The sequence below is a fragment of the Strix uralensis genome, chromosome 4 (genome assembly GCF_047716275.1).
Source record: "Strix uralensis isolate ZFMK-TIS-50842 chromosome 4, bStrUra1, whole genome shotgun sequence".
In the NCBI taxonomy this organism is placed as follows: Eukaryota; Metazoa; Chordata; class Aves; order Strigiformes; family Strigidae; genus Strix; species Strix uralensis.
In genome coordinates, this window is record NC_133975.1 from 15,176,715 (window position 1) to 15,189,772 (window position 13,058).

General features: G+C 36.9%; 1 protein-coding gene across 3 annotated transcripts in view; it reads right to left on the reverse strand.

The window, feature by feature from the left end:
- The window catches only part of SLC2A9 (solute carrier family 2 member 9), a 108,595-nt gene that overhangs the window by 43,470 nt on the left and 52,067 nt on the right, over positions 1-13,058 (reverse strand). For all 3 annotated transcript variants that reach the window (XM_074865772.1, XM_074865775.1, XM_074865773.1), the window contains exons 8-9: positions 12,128-12,238; positions 1,840-1,941 (exon numbers count right to left, since the gene is read on the reverse strand). In XM_074865772.1, the coding sequence (XP_074721873.1) occupies positions 1,840-1,941; positions 12,128-12,238 (213 nt within the window). The remainder of the gene's footprint in view (positions 1-1,839; positions 1,942-12,127; positions 12,239-13,058) is intronic.

The following is a 13,058-nucleotide window of genomic DNA, read 5'->3' on the forward strand; positions in this document are numbered from 1 at the left end:
GGATTTTTAGCCATAATCTGATATTGCAGACAAGGAGGGCCATGTGTGCAAACAGGTACAGGGGAAAAGAGAACAAACAATAAATAGTTCTGTAAGGGAACTGTAAATGGAATTGCCTATCTTCCTCAGAAGGCACTCTTTTTTCTACTTCTAAGTAGATTTTTCTTTATTCAGACCTCTAAATGACAGGAACTTGAAATACAATGAATGAATTCATTCATGAGTTTTCAGGATGCTGTTTCTTAATCATGTATGTGAATGTTAGATAACAATACTAGTAGATGGGAAAAACCCATGGAATCCCATGCTTTTCTCTCTTCATCAGTGGTTTTGTTTTCCATAAGCAAAGTGTGAATGACATTTTTATTAGAATTTTACTATTTTTGCAAAGTTGGTTAAGATATGTGTAACTGTAGTATCACAAAATATCACCTTGAGTGGCACTGTAAAAATATACTTGCTAAAACAGGTAATTATTTATTTCAGTGTTAAATAAAGACCCCAATTTTCCAATGCTTTTTCTCTTCCAGTCTGGGTTATTCCTTTAATTATGTGGAAAACATGGTCTCCCACACATTAACATTAGCCAACAGACTTGTAGATCTATCAAAATTACACATTATGGAGTCCTTATCTGAACGCAGATCCAAGGTCTCTAAAAGCTCTGAGAGAGAGAAGGTGCAAATACGGAGTAGATACAAATCCTCTGACATCAAGCCTATTTGTACCCTGGTCATTTGTTCAATGCAATACCTAATCTCTAGTACGTAACTGATTGAGACACTTCTGAAAGGAAGTAGAACTGAAAGGCACTCAAATTTCTGAGATTTACAATTGCTGAAGGTTCTCATGCATCAAGGTGAGTCTTAGAAGATTTGGAAGAGAATTTTTCACTTAGGATACAAAACTTGCAGTAACATCTCTCTTCTGGAGAGCTGTCTTACAGCTGTCATGATGGATATGTGAAGTAAAGCTTTATCGTGCTGTACACACAGGTAAGTCAAATAAAAATTTACAGTGGTGTTGGCATGTATCTGCTAGTCCAGATGACTTACTGACACTTCAACCAAGAAACTAAGATTTGAAAGTCAGATTAACAGCTAGACACAGGAATCAACGACACCAGGAAAACAACCTGGTGAAAGACCAGTCAAACCCATGCCATTTCAGATGTCTGTTTTACTTCTCAAACAGCCTCAGGAACAGAAAGAAACTGCATCATTATGTAAATGGAAGCTAAACAAGGGAAAATGACCCAGGGTCAGTATTTAGAGTGCTTTAATAATTCTCCTCTGACCATCTGAAATAGCTGGGGAACTGACTGCTAATGACATCTGAGAATGTAAGTGCAAACGTTCTGCAAAGGCTCTTTGTATTTTCACTAAAAATATCAGAAATGTAACTTGAAAGAAACAGCAAACATGGAAACTTTTCACTACTGGGAAAAAAGAATAAGGATGACATATAAAGTACGAAATAAATCTCAGAAAGACTTCATTACAAACAAAGATAAAAGCACGGAATATGGGTAAACTATTTACCCAACTATGGGTAAAATTGTCCTCATAATAGTTCATGATATGTGTGAATCTTTGAGTTAAGGAGACTGAATGTGACAAAGCCCCTATGGCTTTTTAATGCAAAAGCTGCTATGGCTAACCATAGTACTTTGAAACCAACAGATTCATAAATAAGCAAAAGACAGACCTTTGAATCCTTACGCCAAACCGATTAAAAGGATTGACTTATGTAGGAATGCTGAGGCAAACCGGTATCAAGCATCTGGTGCTTAAAACAGGCAAAAGAGAGAGTAAAAATACGAAGTGACCACAGTGTTACCTGCAAAGTCAGAGAGACGGTAAGTACCGCGAAGAAGACAACCATCAACCCAAAACCTCCGATGAGAAGAGGCCTGCGTCCAAGCCGTTCAATAACTAAGCCCTGGAAAACAAAAAGAGGCATTTGACTTTCTTGATAAAGCACTGAAGAACTCAGACCACGTAACATGTTCTAGTAAATACGAAGATCACAAACAAAACCATGAGAGTTGATTTTATACTATTTATCAGCTATGACATGTTCATAATCGCATAACTGCGTTCACAATTATGCTTACACAATTTAACCTCTTTGAAAAAACAAGTCGGCATAGCATCCTTATTTGAGACCGCTGAAAAAAACTAGGAAACCATCAAAGCAGTACTTGGTATTAGTTTTATGCCTGGAATTCCTACTACAGAACAAATATGACCATATAGTTAGGAAAAATGTGCAACTAGTAAATTCAAGTTTAATACCGTTAGTGTGGTAGATTTCAAAGTTATTACTACAAGTGCAACAATTTATTAATAAAACAAGTGCTGTGCATTAGCTATGTAAAAATAATTAATATGATGATAACTATGTGACGTTTGATTTTCTTTCAGGGCATAAATAATTATACGTTCATTGAATGGTTTAAAAATTTGCACCAAATTCCTATAATAATGTTCTTAGAATATGTAATTTTTAAATATCAAAATGTTGAAACAAATGACAGTCCCTTGCTTTTGCATTTTGACTGCTTAATTTCAACATCTCTCTGAATTTAAGCTGAAAAGGCTTAAAATTTAAGATTAAAAGCTTTCTAGCATAGATTTAATTTCTATTATTCTAAAATTTATTTTTAATTTATTTTTTCTCCAAACACAATATAAAGATTTAGTCATAATTTCGGATAGTTAATGTAATTTGAATATCCAGCTAAAAGAAATCCACCCAGCAAAAAGCTTTGCTCAGACAAGTGATTGTAACAGATACTTGTGCACTCATGCACATTTTGAATTTATATTTAACACCGGAAGATAAATCAACTTTGTTAAAAGCAAGCACAAAATCTGAATACTTGTCTGCTAAAGAGCATAATGAAGAATTTCTTGAAAAGCTGTAACATGAAACTGTCTTTGCTAGTCTGACTCATTAAAATAGGCAAACATATTTTAGGTCATAACAGCTGATGTACAATTCTTACTGATAACTACTATAATTACTAATTACAGTTGGCTTTCCTGTGAGAAGGATAAAACAATTTTACGAAGCCCGAAATAAGTTAAACTCAGAATCACACAACTGTTTGCCAAGTCATTATTTACTGGAGACTTTAATTCCTCTTCCACACATCCTTTGAGCAAAAGATAAAATGAGCAACTAAATGCTCCCTTAATTCTGGGAGATGATGCACAGCGTTCTGCTGTCAGCACCTAGAAGAAATGTGTTAAAGGCAAGTACAAAGTCACCCAGGGAAGACACACCTTGTGTGGCAAGTGCTTCTCCTGCAGCGTTGGGTTCACCATCAGATTTTAGGACAGGCTTCAAAACACGCCAGCCTGGACTTCCACACCAGAGGTGCGCACAGTGACACTGCAGAAATGGAAAGCAACTCTGGAGAGAGCTTTAGCACTCTCTATTTCTTTAAATGAGGAAATATACTAATTTTGACAGTTTCCACAGCTTCCATAATAGAATTTATTTCAGAGTCATGTTTAAAATAGACCTGCACTGATGTTATTAACATCATTGCGTTCACAGGGGCCAAATGTTCCAAAACTGAAAATGCAGGTCAAAACCTCTACAAGATGCCAAATATTTTCCACTATGATTAATGAATTCATCTTGCAAACACATGTGGCCACACATACATTTAGCTGAGACATTTTTTATGGTTCCAAGGGATGAAAAGTTATCTGATGGGTCTGTAAGAAGACTAAGACTTCTGCAATAGATGCTGCACGTGTAATTTCACATACCAGGGAACTTCCCTTATTTTTTTCAATTCTGGATTGGTGATCATGATTAAACAAATCTTGGTATTACACCAGCTGTGGATTTTGTAATTAAAATGGGGTAAAGGATGAATGTTTCTCTTAGAGGGGAAAAAGGTTCATAGATGCCTCTCATACAGAGCATAACATGGGAAAAAAGTGATAGATTGGTTTTGGTTGTAAAGCTCAAAGTAAAGCAAATCCCAGTAAGGGAGGATAGTTTGGACTAAGTCCTCTGAAAAAAACATGTGTATGCACTTGTGCCTACATACACTGAGAATAAGTAGTGTGGGCATATTTGGGCAAATCTAGGTGAGTTGGTGAGGCACTCACAGTTGAAACTGAGACCTGCCAAGCACAGATACAGCAGATCTGCAGGTTCCATATTGTTTTTACAGAAGAGGATAGTAGTTTCTATATATTTAAATTCTTTTTTACTCAGAGACAATTCAAGAAGAAATAAAACAAATCCATGTGCAGTCATTCTTCTCCCTGAGCTGATGCCATGCTTCCCAAGCATTCACCATTGCTATTTATTTAATACAGTAGCAATGCAGAACTAGAATGCTTCAGCTTCTGGGCACTCTCTGCAGTTTCTGCTCCAAAAAATTTATAATTACAATTCTTGGTGACATTTCTTGTGATTTATGGAATGGACCAATTTCATTCACTGGAAAAAATAAGCAGGAATTTCGTTCTTATTCACAGGGACACTATGATGTACCAGAATTGCTGGGAATCCTATAATCATTTCCAAAGTTGATATGAAGTTAAGTACGCTGACAATACTAATAAATCTAGGAAATACAGACATGAAAGGCTTCTCAACTAGACATGATTAAGTTGCACAATTTTGAGGGGAGAAATCTCTACTTCCATTTTAAAGCTAAGGACACCTCTAATTTGTTCAAATGCATGACCTACCTCCTGTATCACGAGTTCCAACCCAACAAAACAGATGTGCTTATGGCACAAATTCAAACAAGGCACACCAGTCTCTGCTGAAATGAGACACTACACAGAACCAAGCTCACGAAAAGCCAAATGCAACAGTCAAAACCATGCTCCCTCCCTACCTGGTTATAAATTACAAAGCTGTAATCTTGCGAAAGGCAGCATGTGTGTTTGCAAAGACATGGGTCTGTGGCTTTGCTGGTCAGAAGGCAATGCAGAAGCATCCCAGGGCCCACTGGCAGATCAAAGTTGTTCAACTGTGAGCCAATCCACAACACAAAACCCTCTCAGGAGGCACCATCTTTCACCAAAGCCAGAAAGGTTTTCTGAATCATTTAAGTGCACAGACGCTTCAACAGCAAGTCCATCAAGCTGTTTAGGTCTACAGTATTTCTAAGTAAAATCTGATTTATTTTTGAGGATTTCTTAAGAAAACCCATGACACTACATCAGTACCTCTAATTTGCCTGCTGAATTGTTTGTTACCCCTTCCTTGATGGAAAAAAAAAAGCGCTCAGATATTTGCTGAAACTTCAGAGTTTACTTGAAAAGAAAGGTCTAATGTCTTCTAAAACAGCAAGTATCCTTGGTTTTGAGGTTATAAACAGACATCAACTTCATTTTTAGTTATGACTATACAAATCCAAAACTTGTTAACTTGCAAAACCCACTATGATGCTTATGACTCATAAGAAGTAAAAGATGATTCACCAGTTTTCAAGTATTTAGTTCTGAATGCTCCAGTTGTTATGTGCTGGTAACTGTTACCTATTGAAGACCTGTAACTATTCAAAATATACTGTATGGTAGAGTAAATGAAGTAACAAGAAATCCAGTATATGCTCAAGCACAGGCAAAAAAAAGAATCTTACAACTGTTTTCTGTGATAGCACAGAGTTATTTGCCAAATTGTGTAGGCTGATACTTGTTTATGTGTGATCATAAACATGCATTTGCAGAAGACTATACCCAGTCATGGTAATTAACACAGCTGAAATTACTGAAAATGTGTAAAAAAATATTGTAACCAAAGTTCTCTCAACACAAACGTTTGGTGATAATAAGGCAACTAATATGCAAACTAAGTTAACAGTTCACACAACTTACTTTTGTCTGGCAGGAAACGCGAATAAAGTTAAAAAAACAAATGTCAATCTTTTCACTTGAGTCAGCTGCAGATACTGGGGCTGACATAATGAAAGCAGAGCGCATTAAAAAAGATCAGACAAGCTTCTCTGGATAAAACGAATGTGTAAGCAAGTTCCACAGCCCAAATGGGAGGTCACTGAATACTATTCCCTACTCATTTCCTGATCCTAAATTATACTAAGAAAAACTCACTAGATTTTCTTGATGTCTCAGCTCTCTAAAGAAGTTTGATCTACACGCTGACATCAAGAGTAGCCACACTTTTTTTTCTCATGTATTTTGGATATAGGTCTGAGTAAGTCTGTATGTCTAGATTCAGACTTAACGTGACAAGCTAACTCTGTGTTATTTCCATTTTAAATAGCAGAATTAAAATGGGTAATCACATTTATATCACTGTCAAGTCTATTTATGACACAATGTGTAGTATCTTGCATCCAGGAAAAGGAGAAGAACAGAAGACTGATGGTTATAAATTGTTTTTTAAATTTGTATTTTTATGTATATCCATTTGTCTACTGTATGAATTATACAGCTGTATAACAGCTGTAAAACAAAGAAATGGGTTATTTTATTTAAGTATCTAAACTGGAATTTAGAGGCCTAGCATCAATTTTGACCATATAAGCACAAGCCTTAAATAAATCTGTGCCTACCCTGGTGCTCTCAACAGTTTGCCTATATGTATGTTAATGCCATGACAGGGTAAGATCCTACACATTTTCTGTAGGTACCAGGCTAGGGATAACTATCAGCAAAAGGTGGAATTAATTGCTACGTTTCTAAGCTCAGTCTGAACTATTTTTCAGTAAAGCATCCTTAAACAGCTTCACTTGGCAGTGAAATTTTCCATTCACTGGACCAGCATGACCAAGATGTAGCCCATGGAGGGATTCACTCTAGCCAACTGCTTTGCCTCAGCAGTACCTGGGAACAGCCCTTAGGGCAGCACAAAAAACCCCCATTACCTTATTCCTATTATGTCGCTTCAGTAAACTGTAGGTATTTTTGAAGCAAAGCTCCTGCTGTTGATGATTTATTTGTTAAAAGCATTAAGTTTTGTCTTGTGTCAGGTTCACGGTATAAAAGCTAGACTAGATCTTGACCTTGATCTATGACAGATTATTGTGGCTGGTGCTTTATTTTCTAATGATGGTATTTGAATGCCCTGATGCAGATCATTTTCAATAGATTAGGAAAAAAATTACTCAAAACGGGGTTTTTTTAATACACAACAGCAGGAGATACATCTTTACAACCTTCAATTTTTGAAAATATCCTGCAGAAGGATTTATACTAAATAAATGCAGTCTTTAACCTACTACACCTTGGGTCTTAGGAGTGGTGTTGTAAGGTGGACCTTCATAAGGAGACTTTTTCTCCCAGAAGGCACGGTAGCTTTAACACAAGAAATCTTTGTCTATCCAAAAGCCTAAGTGTAATACAATGATGAAGAAGGAATAATGTCATTGCCTAAGTGATTCCATTGACCACTTGTGGATTAATGTAGCATGCATTAACACAGTCACATGTGAGATTCACCCTGCAGTGAAAATGTGCCCACGTGCACTCTGGCCATCGACAAATGACAGCATTGGTCAATCTGCTTGATTTGGTCAGTATCTCTTTTCTACTGCTGATTTTTCTGATTACCTTTTGTCCAACACAGTGACTTTTGAGCTTCTCCCTTTGGAGAGTCTGAATGACATAGCTGATTACAGAAGGCTCTTTGTTAACTCTCCCATATTATAAATGGGTATTTTTATGATTAACTGACCCAGGACAAACCAGCACAGAATCACACTTGATATTTCTTTGTATGACAGTGAAGTGTTGATAGCTACTCTCCAAGAATAGTTTTGCAGTCAGCTGAGCATTCACACTGTTATAATTTCATCCAGCCCACACCTACTGTATCTTATATTCTCTAATCTCAACATGACGGACTTTTTCATACAGTATGTATGAAAAACTGTGAAATTCACTGCTTTAGGATGCTGTGGGTTCTAAAAACATACAAAAGTGGAAAAGTAACTAGACAAATTTAAGGAAAAGTTTCTATCCAGGCTGTTACAGGCCTAGATATTACCTTCTAATTCCGGTACTTCTTGAGCAACAGTTTGTCAGGGTGAAGGGAGCAAAAGGGAAAAATGCCACGTTTGCCCCAATCTTGCACTCTCCTCTACTTACAGCCTACTGGGGATTACAGGTAGGTGAAGATTGACTCTGACCTAGTGTGAACAGTGTCACATGGGACTGCATTAAAAGTCTTCCTAAAAATCAGATTATAGCAAAACTCTCTAAGAAACCTCAAGATTAAAGCATTTGTCACCTCATTTTTCCCATTGCTATGTCTGGCTGTCACTGGAACGTATTTCTTCCTGTTCTGACCCCAATGGAGCCACAGAGTTTCAATGGAGATATCTTGCATTACCCTTTGGATACCATGGAGGAAAAGCGTTAGGGATGAGAACACCTACTGAAGTGTCTGGAGTACCCTTGTTTTAAGATGTGTCATGCTCTAAGCAGGGAATCCCTTCTTGTATGTTAAGATCGATTAACGTTAAAAGAAACACAAAACAAATCTAAGAGCCCTTTCTCATGACACCCCAAAGCAGAATAACATCATCTTCACCTAAGAAAGCTGGCTTCCTTGACTTCTGTGTGATACTGCAATGGATTTCCTATATTCTTTTATGGTCTACTACTGAATTATATTTTAACTCATTCCAGGCTTTGCACGGCTTGTCTCTGTCACAGGCTTTGGAAGGCACATTAGTAACACCTTGATGCATCACCTTGTGGGAAATGCTTAAGGCATAATCTTCTCAATATAGTCATAGCTAGTATCTTTCTGTGAACATTATATAAAGACCAAATATGGTACCACAGATGGCAAAACTGGATGTGGGATGCTTCATCTGAATAACATTCCCTTTTATTCTGTGCTGATTTCATGGAGGAGGGGAAGAATCTTTTCACACGTTTACTTCTGTCTCCCTTTCAATTCAGCCTGTTGCCTTGTCAAAGAAAGGTACCAGCAAATTGTTCTTTCTGCCCACTAAGAGTAAGACAACTAAATTAAATAAACCTCAATTACTAAAAATTACAAAATGCCACAGTAACCAATCCTACTAAAGAACAACTAAATTTGTGGAGTCCCCTTACTGCAGAATTTAAAGAACAGACTTCTAATAAACACTTATTTGCCAGGGAATTATTTAGGTATTCCATCCTGCTTCAAAGCATGGCATCAGGTTAGATAACTTACTGCTGCAACACGTCTATGAGTAGGAAATCTATTCAGTATTTCATTCCAGAGGATAATCAAATTTCTCCAGAAGCAAACTGAAATTAATGGGCTTGCTCATTAAAAAGTAGCTTGTCTAGCCAGTCCTTCAAACTGAATCTGTGTGCAGCAGAATGGGTGGAGAAGTCTACAATTAACCAAAAAACATACAGAAAGTTTCTGTCGTCTCCCCAGAGAGAAGCCAGGGTATCAAGTACGCAATGCTAAAACACGGATATTTCATGAAGTGAACTAGGAAGTGATGGTGCAAGCAGGAGTTGCAGCCAAATTATATGAATGAAAGGAAACGTAATGATGCATGTTTCATTTTTCAGTGTCTTGTTTATGTGACTTTTGTTTGAAAGCAGGAGGTATGAAGCTGTAGGTAAAGCATGCTACCAGCAGGCACACCAAGTGATCTGAGGCAATACAGAGCTATAAAAGGGACAGGATGTTATTTGCCCTTCCTCAAGGACCACATCAACATTATTACTGTTATGCTGCTGCTCCCACAAGACATGTTCAAGGGAGACTTTCAAATTTTTCCACAGTTTGAATGATACTTTATCTCCTAAATATTACTTTGCTTCTTTATGAAATAAATCTATTTCAATCTTTTCATTTAGCATTCATACAGGGCTCATCAATAGCTAAGTATTCTTACCGAGTCTCATGACCACCTAACACATGTATAACCATCAGAGATGGTACATGATTTCATTGTGGACCTCTTCAATAGCTATTTCATTTACAAGAACAAAAACTCTACTTCAATTACTGATAGGAGTACCTACTGAAATCCTGGAATTTATTGTTAATAAAATCTGGTTTCTGCTAGAAAGCACAACATATTAACACCATGAAGATTAAGTTCTCCCCTTGCTTTCTCCTGCTTCTTCCCTTCTTCTCTCTGAGTAGTACATAAGACATATGAACCTGACTTAATGATGTCAAATAGATTTTTTTTTAAAAAAAAAAAAAACAGCAGCTGAGAGGTTGGGAGTGGGAGGAAAGGCAGAAATCCCCCATCCTTAGTTCTAGGCATGAAAAAAATTTAGAGGAAGTTACCTGTAGAAATGAGAAGCTGCAAAACTTCAATTTAAAAAACAAATTCGTGTTGTTGTTTAAACAGCAGCAATGAAACATTTATAAAGATTACTGAAATAAAATTAAGGCTACAAAGCAGCATTTCTCTTGAACTGAAAGAGCAAATTTGAAGGGAGCAGAGATATCAACAGATCAGTATTTTCAGAGGCACAGCAAGTAGCTTAAACAGAAAAAGTCTTATAAACACTCCTCTTGGGCATTAAAAGAAGATACTGTGCATACCAGGAACCAAAGCAGACACAAGACACATCCACCTCAGTATGTATGAACAGTGTGCTCTGAATAAGCCCCACAAACTGATAGCACACACGGAACTGAAAAGATGACTATAAAACGCTATTTATAGAATGGCTTTAATATTCTAATTCTATGGTCATAGAATCATCTCCACATAATTTTCATCTGTTTCCACAAAAAAGGTCTATTTTTCACTTAAATCACTGGCAGAATTGTCATTATTATTTTTACACATATCTTAAACATAGAAGCATTTCTGCAGTGTGACAAAGAAGAACATGTAAGAGGTAGGGATATCCATACTTCCCTATTTCCACATATTAAAAAGAATGTTCCTTTAATTACAAAAAAAAAGGTTTACCCCAAAATAGATTTGTGGAAATTCACAAAGATTAGAAGATCTTCGTGACCTTTGAGAGTTCTTATGTCCTAGACTATAAGAAAATACACTTGATAGCTGAATTTAGTTTAACATTTTATAGGTCATAAAGCAGTTGCTCTGCCACTGGAGAGGATTTTTTTGCCAAAACCATTCTTCTGACATTTAAAAATGCTTGTCTGGTGTGTCCAGTATTGTGTAAATACAGTTGGTATAGAATATACAAAGATAAGGAAAAATTCTAAGAAAGAAAGAAAAGAGTATTTGCTTGTTTTCAACTTTCCGTTCCAAAGATATCTCCCATTGTTTCTTATTTATTGCAGTGCAAACAGAAATGTATTTCCTTTAGCAATTAATTGTATATTCTCCCACTAAAACTTTCAAGTTTAGTTTGCTCATTTAGTGTATATTTTTTTCCTAGTGAACTTTTCCATTTTGAAATAGGGAAAAAAAAAACCCATGGATTTTTTTTCTATTCATGTCTTCCTCTACATTCAGTGCATCGCAAAGGTACACAACTTACTCAGGAGCTCATGTGTTATGAAAGGATGCCTGCTTGCCCTTAGAGAATGAGACAGCAGAATTTAATACAACATGGGACAACCTTGTTCTAGCATGCTGGCTTACTTTTCCACCAAGCTGGGTTACAAACATTTACTCCCGTATTTTTAAATGGCTGAAGAATTCTCCTTACTGTTTTTAAGCTGCTACAGAAAACACGTCACTAAAACATGCCCAGTAAGATATATGGCTGTTTCTGCAATCCACACTGAACACAGCTACCTGTACTATGCCTGAGCCTTCTCCAGCAACACTACCTGCTTCCCAGCAGGCACACAAGAAGACTCTGGAATGTGAATAAACTGCTACCAGATAAAGTCATTCTGCCAATTTATGAGTTATCACTCAATATACTTCGGGCCTTGCTGTTCCTGCCTTCTTCCTGTTCAGTCATACAAAGCACCTCAGGATCTATCAACTTTTTATGCTACTTTTATGTAACTAAAACTAGAGAGCATCTTCTTTAAAAAAAATCCCAAGCCACAAAACTGGGTTTAGGGTTAAACCTAGAAATAATATTTTCAATTGCTTTATCAACCATTACACTTAATCCTCAATATACTATTCTGCTTACATTTTAACCTGTATAAAGAAATAAAATCAGTAATTTAAATATCAAGCAAGTTAATGGATTTTTATAACCATACTTACAGAAAAAACAGCAGCCACAGTCTCAACAGCACCAGTACTCAGAGTAACATAGGGGATTGTTTCATGATTGATCCCAGCTTCACTAAAGATGTTGTTTGTGTAGTACCAGATCTGTATCAGAGAGCAGAAAATGAGTTATTAATCATTATGGCTTGAACTACAATATATTGGTATTCAATTCTAGCATCTGATCTGCCAGAGACCAGACTTGTTAAAACACTGAGCACCCCCGAATGACCAAGGGCTGGGCAGGACAACAAATGAAGGGAAGGTGCAAATTTCAGGTGGATTAGTCACAACACTGCTGTACTTCTGCTTGCAGACCCAGGCAGAATTACAAACAGCTTTAACTCGATTTAGCTTAATTCACTTTAGGAGTAAAATCAAAGAAACTCACTTTAAGCTTGAACAAGGGGATACAAATAGGTTTTGTGTGGCTGAGCAACACTGCTTAAAAAGCACGTTTGGGTGGGTTTATGGAATACTTCAGTGGCACGTAACAACAGAGGAAAGAACAGGAAAGAGATGCTGAGAGGCACTGCAGGAACCGCTCCTTTTCAGACAGAACGTGTGAGATTTGTCTCATTCCAACCTCACTGCAGTATGGACATCTGCAGTCAAGCCATCACCTTAATCCCTCTATTATCAACAGAAAGAAAAGATACTTTCAGAGTGAGAGTTGTTTGGTGAAAAGTAAAAGCTGCTTTTAGGATGAAATGCATCATAGGGTAGAAGGAGTTGTCGCTAATGGACAACAACACAGGGAGCATAGGGTTAGTAGCTTAGAGGAAGTCATTCAGGTTTCGTCAGAAAAACCACATCCAGTGGTGACAATATCCAGACAGAGAACAGGTAGTGGTAATACTCTAGAATAACAAGTCTGGTAAGTATCAGAGCCCCATTCACATCACAAATGAAGTCTGAAAACCAT